Source organism: Rhizophagus irregularis, chromosome 11 (assembly GCF_026210795.1).
Source record: "Rhizophagus irregularis chromosome 11, complete sequence".
In the NCBI taxonomy this organism is placed as follows: domain Eukaryota; kingdom Fungi; phylum Glomeromycota; class Glomeromycetes; order Glomerales; family Glomeraceae; genus Rhizophagus; species Rhizophagus irregularis.
In genome coordinates, this window is record NC_089439.1 from 803,553 (window position 1) to 821,760 (window position 18,208).

The 18,208-nt window shown below is 31.3% G+C and overlaps 3 protein-coding genes across 3 annotated transcripts; 2 read left to right on the forward strand and 1 right to left on the reverse strand.

Moving 5' to 3' along the window:
* Positions 1 to 385: 385 nt before the first annotated feature.
* OCT59_002732 (uncharacterized protein) lies at positions 386 to 3,007 on the forward strand (the record flags this gene model as incomplete). The annotated part of the gene is made up of 9 exons (XM_066145126.1): positions 386 to 713; positions 917 to 964; positions 1,109 to 1,471; positions 1,546 to 1,569; positions 1,646 to 1,987; positions 2,056 to 2,204; positions 2,265 to 2,374; positions 2,444 to 2,738; positions 2,819 to 3,007. 9 exons carry the CDS (start codon positions 386 to 388, stop codon positions 3,005 to 3,007), a joined length of 1,848 nt encoding a protein of 615 aa, XP_065995874.1.
* Positions 3,008 to 3,711: 704 nt separating this feature from the next.
* Positions 3,712 to 5,724, reverse strand: OCT59_002733 (uncharacterized protein; the record flags this gene model as incomplete). Its single annotated transcript, XM_066145127.1, has 1 exon — positions 3,712 to 5,724. The coding sequence occupies one exon, from the start codon at positions 5,722 to 5,724 to the stop codon at positions 3,712 to 3,714; it is 2,013 nt and encodes a 670-aa protein (XP_065995875.1).
* An 8,656-nt stretch (positions 5,725 to 14,380) lies between these two features.
* Positions 14,381 to 14,620, forward strand: OCT59_002734 (uncharacterized protein; the record flags this gene model as incomplete). Its single annotated transcript, XM_066145128.1, has 1 exon — positions 14,381 to 14,620. One exon carries the CDS (start codon positions 14,381 to 14,383, stop codon positions 14,618 to 14,620), a length of 240 nt encoding a protein of 79 aa, XP_065995876.1.
* Positions 14,621 to 18,208: the final 3,588 nt, after the last annotated feature.

Sequence of the window (18,208 nt, forward strand, 5' to 3'; positions counted from 1 at the left end):
TTTCGTTCTATTAAATCGAGTACTAATTTATAGTTACCTAATCTTCAATTGCCGAATATATTTTTTCCAAAGATTCGCGCTTCTACCCGGTTATCTCTCTGTGGCTTTACAGACCTTCTAGGGGCTATTAACCTACCTGTTTACTCGGTTTGCTATCTCACTGCTTCCGACAGATGAATAGACTGAATCCTGATCATATGACAGATCTATGACAGAATGACAGATCTGGGGGGGTAAAATCAAAACTTTTTTCTGGGAGTATCCTCTCCCGATTTTTCTGAAACATCTGTCATATCCGTCATATCTGTCATACCCCTCTGATTCTATCGTATTTTCCTCTCTTTTCCCTTATTTCATTCTTTTTTAGTATATTATTATATGACAGATGTTAATGACAGATGGTGACAGATATAGGGGATTCCCTACCCCACGGAGGGGGGATGTAGGTACTGCGAGGCCGCGAGGCCGAGGTGGGTTGAGCGCTAGCGAGACACACTACCAGCCCGACGACGATAAGGGTATAGGATATCAATGTGTTATTCAATTAAGAAAAACGACTGAAATTGATCCACTTAATAAAGATATTTATTATGGTCATAATTTGGTATTAATTGTTTCATTTCTTTCGTCTGGTTCGGTCACTAGGATTGTACAATTAACAGGAAATTATGCGAAAGCTGATTTGGTTGTTAAAGTCCCTTTTGTTTATGGAGGTTATTTATTAATGTATAAGAATAGCGTATTAGGCGTAGATGGAGTACGAGGGTGTTTACTTCGAGGAGATATTTTTGATACTAATGACATGTTTAATTCAACTTGGGATATACCCCCCGATTTTACAATTCAATCTCCATGCATTATTATTTATAATTTTATTTATAAAACTTTGATATGATTTGGAAAATTACTCCAACAGATTTAACAATTGTTTCAACGGATGTGCCAACATTTCTTTACATTGAAGGTGAAAATTTTATTTACTGTACTTAATCGGAAGGGAAATTAACCGGCGGGCAGAATTAACGTTAATTCCTTACCGGTAATTTTACTCCCAGTTAAGATTTTATATATGTATTTATTTTTTATTTTTATACGTACGTATATATAGATAGTGAACTTGCCTTGAAATCGGCAAAGATTAGTTCAGTTAATCCAAAATATGGTGAAACAATCACTTTAGGAAGAACTACTCTTGAAATTAATTATGAAGTTCCAATTTCATTATCGATTCGAAATATCACCATCTATCAAGTTAACGGAACAAATATTCTTATGCGACAAACCACTTCTGGTAAAGCATCAGAGTTTTTCACAATAGAACAAAACAAAATTACTTTAAAAGTATTGCCGAGTACCTTTAATGTACCAAGTGCTGAATATCATATATCTATTGATCCAAATTTTGTAATGCAAAAGGAAATTAATGAACCCATAGATAGACTTCAACATTCATCGTGGGTTGTCATTACTGGTAATTATTATTTTATATGATTATTCAAATTCTTCACTTATAAAATTCTAAATTTACTTATAAAAAAAAAATAGATGCGTTTAATGATACTTATGCAGGTATATTATAATTAATTTATTCAAGAAAAAAAAAATAAATAATTATTTATAATTTTTTTAATTAAATTTATTTTAGAATCTTTTACTGGATCAATTAGATTAATACCTGAAGGAACAAAACTTTTTTATCAAAATAAAAAAGAATTTGTTGATCAACTACTACAAGAAATTTCATTAATTCTTCCTGTTGATCGTGATAGATTAAAGATCAAAGATCATCAACAAGTGGATAGTTCGACCAAATTTGAACAATTAATTATTCCTTTACAAATCGAACCCACAAGGAATTTATCTCAGAGAAATACTAATAATTTATATCACGATTTAAATCATATGATTCTAAATAAACAATATACTGAAATTTCTAATTATCAGTATGCTTCACTATTAGATCAATCTTATGGATATAAACTAAATGGTAAATTTATCGTTATAATTATCATTAAATTTGAATTTATTGTTAACCATAATATTATTACTTTTTAGCCGGTATTAAAGATATTATACGAGATAATAAAGAAACGATATTAGCCGCTATAGTTGTTTTTTTTATCATAATTATTGTATTTTTATGGGCTAAAAGAAAAGGAGAAAGTGAGGATAACGAGGAAAATGAGGAAAATGAGGATGAAGAGGTAATTTGTATCCGTGTTTTGTTTAAATTAGATACTAATATTTATTATTAATTATACTAGAGATCAAATATGATTATATTGAAAGTCGGATTATCTCTTATGGATTTTGTCTTGGATGGGTTATTCATATACAAAAATGGATATGACATTAAAATACTTTTCATTCCAAGGTTCGTAAATTAATAATTGTATATTAAAGAAATTAATTAATACTGATATATTTGTCTTTAAAATAATAGTTTAGTGATTTTTGCATTTGCATCAATCTTTAATTTAATATTGGCAATGTCGTTAATAATATCCGAAAACTTTAAGCACGATAATTTTAAAGAATGGCTTAAAAAAAATTCAATTGTCGCATCAATATTTACACTTTTTTCAGCAACGAATGTTGAAGTTTTAAATATCTTATCCTCAAAAATAGGCGGATTCAAAATGTTTTCAGCAAATTTTATGGATAATACAATCTCAATAATATTTTGGTCTAGTATAGTTAATTTTGTTGTTAAAGATATTCCTCAATTTGGTATTCAGGTAACTTATAATTATTGCTGTTATTATAATTATTATTATTAAATTTCATAATTAATTTAAAATTTTTTATATATATACAGGTTTATTATATAACACATGTTATATCTTATAATGTTATTCCATTTTTAACTCTTGTAACAAGTAGCGCAATGATCGTTTTAAATATCATCGGAAAATTATATAATATAATCATAGAATGCCAAAAACGAAGTAGTGGCAATGATGATGATTATGATGATGATGATGATAAAGAAGCCATTGAAGCTTGAATTATATTAAAATTATAAAATTATTGTAGATATTGTTTTTGATATATGTAAATATTTATTATTATAAATAAAAATATTTTAAAAAAATAATGTTTATATTTGTATAATATTATTATATTTGTATAATACTGTATCTAGTATTACAATTTAATAAATATAATTGGGTTGCACAATGATCTTGGGACTCCTGACATCGTGATGATCAGCTGACACGATGCAAAAAATATTTTTAATGTTTGGTTCGATTTTGATAATATTCGATTCTCGGTAGTTCTTGTATTATTAAAAGTTTTTATCATTTGTAGAAATGACTAAATTAGTTACATTTACAGTATATTTGAAATATTACATGCTCATACTAAAAAGTCACCTCTTTAGAACACAAACTAATAATTTTAAAAAATTTCTGTTCGGTTTTACAATTTCATGATTTTAAGTTTTATTACAAAATATTACATAATATACATAATATACAAATAAATAAAAAAAAAAATAATTTAATTTTTGTTCCAAGATACAGTAAATATAAATTTACGAATGAATAAAAAATTAATCTTTTTTTTTTAAAAAAAATTATGCGAGAATAATTATAAAAACTAATAAACAACTCACACGAAGGATTATAAAACTTGGTAGGAATGTTTATTGTCAAATATTTTAATTTTAAATATGGAAATAATAAATAAATATTTGCTGTACATTGTCTAGAGCTTAAAAAACCAAGCTCCGCAATCACCATCAGGAATCTCATCCCTTTTCCGCGTAGAACCATCCTTACAATGATCCGTTGAATTTGATTTATTAACAACAAATTTTCCTACATCAGGTTGTGGATGTGGCACATTATCTGGTGGTAGTGTTGGAGGTTGTGGTGCTGGTGCTGGTGCTGGTGTTTTAGGTGGTTCTTTTGGTGGTGCTGCTGGTGCTTTAGGTGAAGGTGGAGGTCCTGCTTTTGGCGCTTCTTTTGGTGGAGGTGGAGGTGGTGTTTTAGGTGGAGGGGCTTTTGGCGGAGAAGGTGCTGGTGGTCCTGGTGGTCCTCCTGGTGGTCCTCCTCCATCTCCTGGTGGTCCTCCTGGTGATCCTCCATCTCCTGGTCCTCCTGGTGATCCTCCATCTCCTGGTCCTCCTGGTGGTCCTCCATCTCCTGGTCCTCCTGGTGATCCTCCATCTCCTGGTCCTTTTCCATCAGCAGGTGCTTTTCCATCAGGTGCTTTCGGTTGAGGTTGATCTTTTGGCGCATCTGGTGATTTTGGCGGAGGTGGTTCTTTTGGTGGCTCCTTTGGTGGCTCCTTTGGTGCAGGTGGAGGTGGAGGTGGAGGTGGTTCTTTTGGTGGTTCTTTTGGTGGCTCTTTTGGTTCAGGTGGAGGTGGTGGTGGTGGTGTTGGTGGTGGCTCTTTTGGTTCAGGTGAAGGTGGAGGTGGAGGTGGTGGCTCTTTTGGTTCAGGTGAAGGTGGAGGTGGAGGTGGTTCTTTTGGTGGCTCTTTTGGTGGTGGTGGTGGTGGTTCTTTTGGTGGCTCTTTTGGTGGCTCCTTTGGTGCAGGTGGAGGTGGTGGTGGTTCTTTTGGTGGCTCCTTTGGGCATGGCTCCTTTGGTGCAGGTGGAGGTGGAGGTGGTTCTTTTGGTTTGGGCCTTTCGCTTTGGTGGGCTCGGCTTTGGTGCAGGTGGAGGGCGGAGGTGGAGGTGGGCTCTTTTGGTGGCTCTTTTGGTGGTTCTTTTGGTGGTTCTTTTGGTGGTTCTTTTGGTGGTTCTTTTGGTGGTGCTTTTGGTTCCGGTTCTTTTGGTGGTTCTTTTGGTGGCTCTTTTGGTTCAGGTGGAGGTGGTGGTGGTGGTGTTGGTGGTGGCTCTTTTGGTTCAGGTGAAGGTGGAGGTGGAGGTGGTGGCTCTTTTGGTTCAGGTGAAGGTGGAGGTGGAGGTGGTTCTTTTGGTGGCTCTTTTGGTGGTGGTGGTGGTGGTTCTTTTGGTGGCTCTTTTGGTGGCTCCTTTGGTGCAGGTGGAGGAGGTGGTGGTTCTTTTGGTGGCTCCTTTGGTGACTCCTTTGGTGCAGGTGGAGGTGGAGGTGGAGGTGGAGGTGGTTCTTTTGGTGGCTCCTTTGGTGGCTCCTTTGGTGCAGGTGAAGGTGGAGGTGGAGGTGGAGGTGGTTCTTTTGGTGGCTCCTTTGGTGGCTCCTTTGGTGCAGGTGGAGGTGGCTCTTTTGGTGGCTCTTTTGGTGGCTCTTTTGGTGGTTCTTTTGGTGGTTCTTTTGGTGGTTCTTTTGGTGGCTCTTTTGGTGGTTCTTTTGGTGGCTCTTTTGGTGGCTCTTTTGGTGGTTCTTTTGGTGGTTCTTTTGGTGGTTCTTTTGGTGGTTCTTTTGGTGGTGCTTTTGGTTCCGGTTCTTTTGGTGGTTCTTTAGGTGGTTCTTTTGGCGCTTTTTTTCCTTTACCCGGTCCTTTTGCATCATCATCATCACCTGGTTCTTTTGCACCGCCCGGATCTTTTCCGCCACCTGGTTCTTTTCCGCCACCTGGTTCTTTTGCACCGCCCGGATCTTTTCCGCCACCTGGTTCTTTTCTGCCACCTGGTCCCTTTGCATCACCTGGTCCTGGCCCTTGTCGTTTTTGAAGAGTGTTACCAGTTGAATTAATTGATTTGTAAGTTGGAAAGGCAAAATTAACAACAATAAATATTATAATAAACGTTATAATTAATATAAGCTTATTTCTAAATATAATGTAAAGCATTTTGAATATTTTAATTGCTTAACAAAAGAATATTATATAGGTAAAATTTAAGCTCATTAAAAAAATGTGAGTTTTTTTTAAAAAAACAGAAAAAGGGGGAAAAAATACATTCGGGATTTTTACATGCCGAAATACGAATACACAGTTCCATTTTTATATTTGTTGCATATACAGTATGTTAAATAAATAATAATAAAAATAAAACAAATAAATGAACCCTTTTTTTGTTTTTTATTTTATTTACATTACAATGTAAAAAAAATAAATAAAATAAAAAAGAAGAAAATCAATAAACAAAAAACAAGATGAAATCTTTTTTTTTTTGTTTATTGTTTATTCATCTGCATTTTTCCTGCATCATACAATAAATAAGGAATTGCCTAAAAAGGAATTCGGAAAATTTATGGGAAATTTCGAAATAGGTTAAATCATTCTAACTGATATGATGATTACGGAAAAAATCGGTTGATAAGAATTTTTTGATTATTACATAAAATAGATGATAATTTAAAAAAAATTTGTAATAGGCTATAATTATTATTACTAAGAACTTTAAATAGTATAAGCAATATATGAACGAGTCTTGATTAGTGATATGCAAAAAAAAAGAAAGAACGGTGATCTAAAATTAAGAACAATAATAAGAGATTTTTTACCTCAAAATATGTAATACGATATTTAAATTGATTATCTAGTATTATGTAATTATTAAATGAGTCATTATTTTTAATTAATGTCTCAAGCTTTTTTTTTTAAAAAAAAAAATAGTGTATTGATAAATTCAAAAAATGCAGCTAAACTTAGAAAGTATTAATATCTTAATGGAAACTAATAAAAGAAAATCTAAATATATTAATAAATAGCACCCATTAAAATTTTTCTGGATGTTCATCAGTTCCAAAATGTATTTATTGTTTGAATATTCGTTACGAGATAATTTTTTATTATTTGGTTTTTATTTATTATAAAAATATTCAACAATTTCATCTTTCAACTACTTAATTTATATAAGAAAATCTTGAAGAGTTAATTTCTATTAACTGTCTGTGATATTGATTCATTCTTATATTCACCGCTAAGGAGATGGTTCGAGCATTAGTTGGTATATATATCATGTGATCTACGAATATATATTATACTGTTGTAATACCGTAGTATATCTAGTAAATTTATTAATTGTGAGGCGCAGTATTACATTTAGTCTTAGTGTATAAAATTTTAACTTATTTTTATTTTTATTTTAAATTGGACCGAGAAGTCGTTAAACTAATAATCACATGGATTAAGGTAATTGGTCCGTGATGACCTTAAACTATTAGTCACGAGATTTAAGGATAAATGAGGATCCGAAAGATACTAAATTAAATGAAATCAAGTGATCTGAGGTGTCAAGTGATTAATTTGTTGATCACTACGTTAATATTATAAATCATAATTCAGGAGTTTATGATGATCAAATGGATACAAAATTAAGATAATGGAAATACTTTAAAACAATGGAAATACTTTAATAATTTAAATCCATGAATCGAAATTATGAATTTAGTTACACAAAAACAAACATAAAAGGGCGTGAAGATCACCTTTTGGAAAGGGGAGAGAGAGAAATTAGACAAATTTTGTTATGAATCATTTATTTTGTTATTTAATGTTATTAAACCAAGCATATTATTGTATTTATTTATATTATTAATAAAGAGTCATTTTGTTAATACCTGAGGTGGCAAACATAATTCTCTATGGGCTCAGGTGTTACAAGTGGTGCATGCTCCGAGAAAGGAAAGTGATCATCCTCACATGATCACTACAGGTTATAAGTACAGGATCTCTGAGAAAAGAAAATGATCACCCCCACGTGATCATTAGAAGTTACAAATAAAGGATCGACAAAGTTAAGGAATTATAAAATTAAAAGTTCTAAGTCTTGGTTGAAAAAGAATTTAAGGCGTATTAACGTTAAATTTTAATAAAATAAAGTTAAATATTTTAAAGGATACGTGAAAATAATGGTTACCAAGGTAAAAGGTATTAATTTGGGTGAGTATGACCATAAATGTATAAAGAGATAATGTTAAAAATTAAATTTTTGATCTAACTTGACCACCGGCTGATAAGTCAATGAAAAATTATTATTATAATAATTTTCATACATATGAACCAAATATGTATGGTAGTAATTGATTATCAAGGGAAATGCGAGGCTAATCAAGTTAGAAGGGGTTTTAATAGAATATTGTAAATAAGTTCCATGAATTAAGGATTAAAAATAATTTTTATAAATAATTGAGGTTAAGTTAAGGATAAAAAGTGTACCCAAAAACCGACACTATAAATACGATGGTAGGGTAATTCTGTGTGAACTCAATTGAGGTTTTCTGTGTGATCAATTGAGAATAGTTCTGTGTGAGCTTTTTCTGTGTGAACTCAATTGAGGTATTCTGTGTGATCAATTGAGAATAGTTCTGTGTGAACTTCCAAAAACAATTCTGTGTGAGGGTACCCAAGAAAAATCATGATTAACGTTAACAAAAATTAAAATAATGTTTGCTGGACAAATATATTCAAGGAAGGTTATTAAAAATTAATAAGGATATAAATGATAAGAGATTTTGTAGCGTAGTAAAATTATATAAAATGTCAATACAGGTGTCGAGATTATTAATTAAAGATTATCAAAGCACAGTAAATTTTAGGATATAATAGAATTAGAGGCGTAGTAGGAGCATATGAAAGAGGGAGATTTGAATCTCCCACTTATTAAATGAATTGTTGACACCGAGGAAAGATACATCAGTCTTGGAAATACAACAAATAATCGGACAAATCAAATATGGATTCACACCTCAACCTTAGGTTGGAAAATTTTATGGAATATAAATTTATTTGTACAAACCTGTAAACTACCATACTCAGTAATGAACAAATGAGGTAAAGGCAAGCCCAGTATAGGTCAAATAAAATATAAAAGAAGGATAAAAAGTAAAAGACGCGAAAATTTTTAGAGAATTTTATTAAAAATGGAATGGTACCATGTTTGGAACGCTGAATATATAAACCATAAACAAGAACATGACCTAGGAGTGATAGAACCAGAGGAATGTTTAGCATGTGAAATATGTAATCCAATAGAAAGAGAAGTATCAGCAGCATTCAAGAAATTTTGGGATGCTTTATTTAAATTTGAGGATACAATACTAATGTACAATAATGTGACACATAAAGAATTATTGAATTTATTAAGTATGGACAATAGAGAAAGGGAGGATACAATACATAAGGGAAAATGTAGGAATATAGTAGATAGAATAATTGAATCAATAAGGTACAGACAACAACCAAAAATGAAGGAAAAAGGATTGAGAATAATAATTGTAGTAATTGTAAGGGATTGTATTGAAGGAAACTTGGAAAATGAAGTATTTGATCGATTAATAGGATGTCCAGAAATAATGAAACATGGATACATTTTAGAAGATTGGGATGTTGAAAATAGATTTCAAAAATTTTGGGATTGGTATAACACGATATTGGAAAATGAAATGAAAGCAATACATGTTAAGAAGTTAGCAATGAAGTTATTCAGGGATCTATTATATGAAGAAACAGAAGATCTGTTGAGGAAAGAAGAGGTAATTGAATTATTACTCCAGATAGAATATCAGAATAGATGTGAGACAGACACGCAAGAAGGAGGTGATGCATGGATAAGATATGTATCAAAAGTAAGACAAAGATTTATTGATACCAAACAATTTACAAGGGAACCTGAGGACCCAGAAAGTGATAGTCCTGAAAGTTATGAATTAGAGGACAGTGATGGTAGTATACATTATGAAATAAAAATAGAGGATGATGTCGAATGGACAGTGGAATCATTAAAAAGAAAAATTGAAGAAATGGGTGGAAGGTTCACTGACAAGGATATACAAAGAATGTGGGACCTAAGGATAAGGATAGAATTGATATTAACAGAAGACTTTTTAGGTACATTTTTCGAATTAATGAGACTAAGTGATGAAAAATTAAAAGATGAAATAAATGAATGGTTAACAAAAGAAACATTGAGATGTGGAAATTGTAGAAATAGAAAGTTACCTGATATGATAGCAGACATTGGACAATGTAAAAATTGTGAACAAAAAGAATTATTAGAATTAAAGGATGACTTAGAAAAATTAGGATACGAATTAAATGTGTCAGAAATAGAAAGAATGAGAAAATTCAGGATAAGCAATAGTATAATATTAACAACGGAATTTATGGAAAAATATTTCCAGGAAATTGATACGAATGACAAAGAATTAAGGATAAAATTATATGAATGGATAAATGAAAATACCACATTTTGTAATGAATGTGGAATAAGATGGATAAACAATAAATTTGACGAAGGAAAAACCAAGTGTAGGGATTGTGAAAATGACGAAAATGAAATTGATATCAGGGTTAAAAGATTAAAACAAATATGTGATGATAATAAAATAGGAATAACTAATGGAGAGTTATTGAGGTTAATCAGTATGGGATATACTGATGGAGAAATATTGGATCAAGAATTTATTGAAATATTCCAAGGAAATAAAAATGAAATGGAGAAAAATTTAAGGCGAATATTAGATAAATTTCTAAAACAGCAAGCTGGAATTGAGGATAGTGAAAGTAGTGGAAATGAATCTGATAATGAAAAATCTGATGGATCTGAAAAAGAATCAGATGGATCTGGAAAAGACGGAGAAATTTTAAATCCAAATGATACCGATAACAATGAAAATTTTGAAGAACCTTATGAAGAAAACATTATAAATAGACCTGGTTTTGACTCAAGTGAAAGTTCAGAATCAAACTCTGAGGATAAAAGTGAAATATCTGATTATAATATAGAAAATTTATTTGAAACACCTTTAACACCACCGATACCACCAATTCTACCAATAGTACCAATAATTATGGGAGCAACAAGAGCTGAAGTAAGGGAAGATTTTAGAGCGGCTTTACTAGCAGCAACGGGACATGATATAGGAGGTAATTGGGCTGGATTAGTCGCAGCCAACCCATTAGCAAATGCAATTGAGGATGCAGGAAATGTAGCTGGAGGAATAATTAGTATGCCACAATTTTATGGAAGGGAAGAAGAAGACATAAACGATTGGGTAAGACAATTTGAAACAGCATTTACTGCTATAGGAAAAGCAGCAGGAGTAAATGGAGCTAGACAAGCAGCAATGGCAGCTACCTGTTTGAAAGGTGCAGCAGCACAATGGTATAATGAAAAGAAGGAAGCAAACAATGGTCATTTGGTAAATTGGCAAGATAACGATAATGATAATGATTTAAAACATAGGATTAAACAAAGATTTACCAGGGAAGATGTTAGAAAAAGGAAAATGTTAGAATTAAGGAAAATAACACAAGGAGTAAATGAAAATGTTGAGACATATACGATAAGGTTTAGACAAATATTAAGGATAGCTACCAGAGGCCATGCATTAGATGATGAATTACAAGTGGATAATTATATCGAAGGATTAACACCAACATTGGGATATCAAGTCAGAAGACAAAACCCAGCAAATTTAAATGATGCAGTGAATACAGCAAGAAGAGAGGAGGAAGCTACTAATGAATTAATAAGAAAGACGCGTGGTATATCAGTTAGTACCCAAAGAAAAGGAATCGATATACAAGATGACAAACCAAAGAATATATTTGAAAAACCATTGGAGAAAAATTATGAGGATGACCTTGCCGACATGTTTAAAAAATTAGAGGTAAAACTAGTAAATCAACTTGGAGGGCAAAAGAGACCACCAAACAATAATAATAGACAAGGACCACCACCTCGAGCATGTTATAATTGTAAACAACCAGGACATTATGCAAATGAATGTAGGGTAAATAATGGTCAAAGAAACTATGGAAGACCAAATAATCAAAATTATAATAGAAGATCAAATAACTATAATGGAAGACCAAATAACTATAACAGACCACCAAACCACCAAAACAATAATCGAGGATTCAATGTAGTGGAATATGATAGTTATAATGACCAATATGACCAATATGATTATGATAGTCAGGATTATCAGGATAATTATGACCAAGGATATAGTTATGACGACCCGTATTATCAAGATAATGATGTAACATTTAACCATGTTGATCAAGACTTTTATATTGGTGAAAGACAAACAAGAAGTAACATAAAAAATAGGTCAAGTAATCGAGATGTAGATATGGAAATTGACCAAGAACAAGCACGAAGAAGGAATAATAAATATGCAAGCCAAGAGGAAAGGGCAGCAGCATTACCAAAAAGAGGATTCACTGATGAAAGTCTGAGGAAAGCACAAGAAGCAAGGAGAAATAATAATACATGTGGAAATTGTGGACAAAGAGGTCACTATGCAAAACAATGTAAAAATGAACGTGTTGAAGGTATCCATAGGACAAGCGCATTTCAGAGGAACATACCAGAATATAACATAATAGAGGATCTGAAAAATACCAGAGCAAATGCAACCTTTTCACAAATTATAAATATGAGTCCAGAGCAAAGGAAAATATATTATGAAGGAATGAGAAGGTATCCACAAACAGATTGACTACAAGAATCAATGAACAACATTGAAGCAGAACACTTAACTGCATTAAGGGGTAAATTAATAATAAACCAAGAATTAAAGGACGTAATGTTTGATACAGGAGCAGCAGTAAATGTAATAACTAGTCAGATAATGGATGAAATGGACCTAAAAATTGAGGAACCAAGTACAGTAAGATGTGTGATGATAAATGAGGATAAATTAGCATCTAGGGGTACCACGACAATATACATACAATTTGGGGATAAGGAAATACCCATTAAGGTTGAAGTAATTGATTCAGGAAAAAACGAAATTGTGTTAGGAAATGGAGTATTAGATATGTTCAAAGCAAATATAGATTACACAGATAAAACAATAATAATTAGAATGAATGATGAAACTATGGATATACCAGTAAAATACACACAAAGGACCATTAAAGGGTTTGAAGAAACATTTGATGAAGAGGAAATATTAGAAGAATTATACCAGGATGAATTGTATAACATATATGAGGATGACCATGAAGGTCAGGAAGATGAAAATTTTAAAGTATAAGTCTTGGTCAGAATGATACTGAAGAGACGATAAAGAAGCACAAAAGTGACCATGAAAAATTTACTGAAAAATTTAAAGTAGGGGACATAACCAATGAACAAAAAGGTAAATTAAAAGTATTAGTAGAAAAATATAAGGATATATTTGAGTACGATGGTGAAAAATATAATAGGACAAACCTAGTAAAACATGAAATCAGATTAAAAGGGGGTACTGAACCAATAGCCCAAAAGAGGTACAAAGAAAATGATGAAAAAGGTAAATTCATCAGAAAAGAGGTTGACGAGATGTTAAAATTGGGAAAAATTAGAGAATCTAGAAGTCCATGGTCTTCACCAGTGACTTTAGCAGGGAAAAAGTCGGGAAATTATAGATTTTGCATCGACTATAGAAAATTAAATAAAGTTACAATAACAGATGCATATCCATTACCGAGGATTGATGAACAATTAGAAAGGATAAGTTCAGGAAAATGGTTTACCAGTCTAGATTTAGCATCAGGGTTTAATCAGATAGAAATGGCTGAGGAAGATATTGAGAAAACAGCATTCATATGCTCAGCAGGATTATATGAATATAATGTCATGCCATTTGGGTTAACAAATGCGCCTGCAAGTTTTCAAAGGTTAATGGATAAAGTATTAAAGGAGTACCTAAATGAATTTGTGATAGTATACATTGATGATATAATGATATATTCGGAAAATTTTGAAGACCACCTAAAACACATAAAGTTAGTGTTAGAAAAATTAAAGGAAGCCAGTTTAATACTAAAGTTAAAGAAATGTATATTTGGGAAAACAGAAATAGAATTTTTAGGACATGTAGTTGGTAAGAATGGATTAAAACCAAGTCCAGGAAAGGTTGAAAAGATACAAAAATTAACAGCACCTATAAATATAAAAGGTGTAAGGTCAATATTAGGGTTATGTACGTATTATAGAAAATTTATTAAAGATTTTTCAAAAATAGTAAAACCAATAACATCTTTATTGAGAAAAGATGAAAAGTTTGAATGGGGCATCAAACAACATGAAGCATTAGAAATATTAAAAAGGAAATTAACCGAAGAACCGGTGTTAAGACAACCAGATTGGTTAAGGAAATTTATATTAATTACAGATGCTTCAGGAATAGGATTAGGGGCAGTGTTAGCTCAAAAAGATGATAAAGGTCAAGAATATGTAATAGAATATGCCAGTAAAAGTTTAAACAGGACAGAACAAAGATGGCCAATAACCGAACAAGAATGTTATGCAATTGTATGGGGAATACAACATTTCCATAAATACTTGATCAATAGAAAATTTGAGGTAGTAACAGACCATGCAGCTTTGAAGGGATTAATGACTGCAAAAGTACCAAAAGGAAAGAGATCAAGATGGGTCATGGAATTGGAACAGTATGATTTTGAAATAACCCATAGACCAGGAAAAGAAAATAAAAACGCAGATGCCTTATCAAGAATAATATAAATAGATGGGTAAAAGAGTTACTTTTCAAAAATAAAAATGGAACAAGTGGTAAGAAATACAAATCATAAAATAAAGGATATAATCGAAAATTTAGAAGGTATAACAAAGGAATTAAACAGGATAAATTATAACTATAAATTCAAAGCCAAAAATTTTGAAGATAGTGAAGAAAGACCATTAATATTGGAAACTCAAGAGGAAATATTACAAATAGAGGTGATATTAAGTAAAGTAAACAAGCTAAAATTATCAGAATTATGTAAAAATGGGACCTAAAATAATAATCATATGTGGAGTTGATGGTACTGGAAAAACATTCATTGTAAATAAACTTATAAAAGAATTTGAAAAAGTAGGACAAAGTGTGAGGTTTAACACCTTTAAAAGGAGAAGAGAGGACAATGATAAGTATAAAATACCAAAGAAAGGTATAGAATGGGAATTCAGGAAGGAAGTTGTCGAACAAATCAACAGGAGAATGGAAGAACATGATAATGAGGATTGGTTAATATTAGATAAAAGTCCCTATAGTGAGTACTTTTATCAACAAACACCATCATTCGACAGAGGATACATAACAAGATATGAGAACCACCTATTAGAAAAGGAAGTATTTAGGAACAAAAGGATAATTGATGAATCAATAGTGATATTTTTAGAAAATGAAAAATGTTGGGAAAATTACAAAGGTAGAGAATATTCGAAAAAGGATCAAGGACATAAAACATCATACCCATTATTAGATGAAGAAAGATATATGGAGATGGTGAAATCATTTAAAGAATGTCAAGATATTTACGAAGGAGAAAAATATGCTAATATTAAAATATCAAATAATGACACAGATTGGGAAAGAGTATATAATAAAATAATAGAATTAGATAGAGATAAACCACCAATAGAGGTTAAAAATGTTGAGATTAAGGATAACATCAGAGTAACTGATGGTAAAAAGCATATTGAGAAAAATGGTAAAAACATCAGAATAATAGAAGACTTTGAAAAGATGGGAGCACTATATTTAGCTCACAGTCATGAATTATCGGCACATATGGGAATCAAAAGTACTTATGATAATTTAAAAGATAAATATTATTGGGAAAATATGCTGAATGATGTTGAAAGATATGTAAGGACATGTGATGAATGCCAAAGAAGGGGAAAACCACAAGGGAAAAATGAATTACACCCAATTAAAGTAGTAGAACCATGGTATCAAATCGGGATTGACTTTGTTGGACCATTGAACACAACAACAAATGGTAATAAATACATCATAGTAGCAATGGATTATTTTACAAAATGGCCAGAAGCCAAAGCAGTAAAAGAAGCAACTGCTAAAGAAGTATCAAAATTTATTTATGAAGACATCATTTGTAGACATGGATGCCCAATGAAAATATTGAGTGATAGAGGAAGTCATTTCAATAATGAAATGATTAAAGAATTAATGGAAAAATTCAAAATTAAATGGAATTTTTCTACAAGTTATCATCCAGAGACAAACGGACTTGTTGAAAGATTCAACCGAACATTAGGCCAAGCATTAGCAAAATTATCAACCAAAGATGATTGGGATCAAAGGATAGCACCCATATTATTTGCTTACCGAAATAAAAAGCATAGTTCAACAAGAATTCGACCATTTTATTTAACATACGGAAGAAATGTACGGACAGTAATGGATGAAAATATCAAAGAAATTAACCTAAGTGATAGAATAGTTGGATTATTAGAAGAACTACCAAAAATCCGACATGAAGCTAAAGAACAAATATTGAAATCTCAAATAAAACAAAAAGAGTATCATGACAGAAAAATAATCAAAGAACACACCTTTGGAATTGGAGATAAAATACTACTCTATGATAAAGCCAAAGCACAACAACTATCTGGAAAACTAGAATCAAAATGGTTAGGACCATTTTACATTCACGAAATACTACCGAATGGAGCTTATAGAATTAAAAATATTAAAGGTGTCATCAAGAAGATACCTGTAAATGGAGAATTATTAAAGACTTACCATACACCGATGAGTAAATGATAACTATCATCAATGGACTTAGAAAAATAAAAATAACTTATAATCATGTGAAATAAAATCACATGACATAAAAATAATTCTCGAAAATAGGAAAAACTAATGAAAATTTCCTAAGAAAGACCGAAGTGAAATCCGGTACAGGAAAACCGTAGACTTAACAAACACATGATAAACCGCAGATGTAGACGCAGCAAAAAAAAGAATATTTAAAACGCAGCTGAGTCAAGTGACAATGCATGCTTGATTTAGTGGTATAATTCGCACCTACCACTTCGAGACACGAGTTCGATTCTTAGAATAAATTTAATGTGGGCATTAAATTTTTATGCGGGGGATAGTTGTAATACCGTAGTATATCTAGTAAATTTATTAATTGTGAGGCGCAGTATTACATTTAGTCTTAGTGTATAAAATTTTAACTTATTTTTATTTTTATTTTAAATTGGACCGAGAAGTCGTTAAACTAATAATCACATGGATTAAGGTAATTGGTCCGTGATGACCTTAAACTATTAGTCACGAGATTTAAGGATAAATGAGGATCCGAAAGATACTAAATTAAATGAAATCAAGTGATCTGAGGTGTCAAGTGATTAATTTGTTGATCACTACGTTAATATTATAAATCATAATTCAGGAGTTTATGATGATCAAATGGATACAAAATTAAGATAATGGAAATACTTTAAAACAATGGAAATACTTTAATAATTTAAATCCATGAATCGAAATTATGAATTTAGTTACACAAAAACAAACATAAAAGGGCGTGAAGATCACCTTTTGGAAAGGGGAGAGAGAGAAATTAGACAAATTTTGTTATGAATCATTTATTTTGTTATTTAATGTTATTAAACCAAGCATATTATTGTATTTATTTATATTATTAATAAAGAGTCATTTTGTTAATACCTGAGGTGGCAAACATAATTCTCTATGGGCTCAGGTGTTACACTGTACACTCGTTGCACGATGTTATTATCAAGATAGATTTGGTTTAGAAATAAGAACACTTAAAATGAAGCTATCGATTTGTTCGAGAAAAAACTTATTACTTAGATTTTAATATAAATATGGTACCTGTGAGAGAAATACATTTTACATATTATGTGATGTTACTAATACTTTATTTTTCTCAATAATTTTAATTTGGCCGAATTTTGGATGAATTCTGGTCGAATTCAAAGATCGGCACTTTCGTAACACTGGTGTAAACTTAAAATTCAAATTATGTGTTATCCTTGACATGTTATAAATGAGAAAATATAACGCCTGCAACGCTGAGTCATCCAAATTATTAATTATAACTTCCTAAACATTTTCTTATAATCTCATCAACATCATCCTAAGTAGAAAAATTTTGTTTATTATGTTATATGACTTATTTAGTTCGTTAATCTAATGATCGAAATTTTCAGATACGTATGTATATCATAGTATCATTTCGTTGATAATTGCGTTTCCCTGTCGAGAAAGATCCATAAAAAAAAACTTTATTGATGGATAAAATGATACTAAACAAAGTAAGGTATATCGATTGTAAATATAATAAAAAAAATATTATATTAGGACAGTCAAAAAAAAATTTTGAAAATTTTAAATCAAATAGTCAACATTAGTATAAAATTATATCAACCTTTTATCAACAGAGGTTAGTCGGGTACCTGAGAATTCATTGAGTTTATTTCTCGATGAAATTAGATAGTAAATAACATAACTGGATATATTTACTTAAAATTAAAGGTAGCATTTGTATCAGTCTTCGTCAAGACCAAAAAATAGAATGTAGGAGAGGCAATGCGATCTATAACATGCTT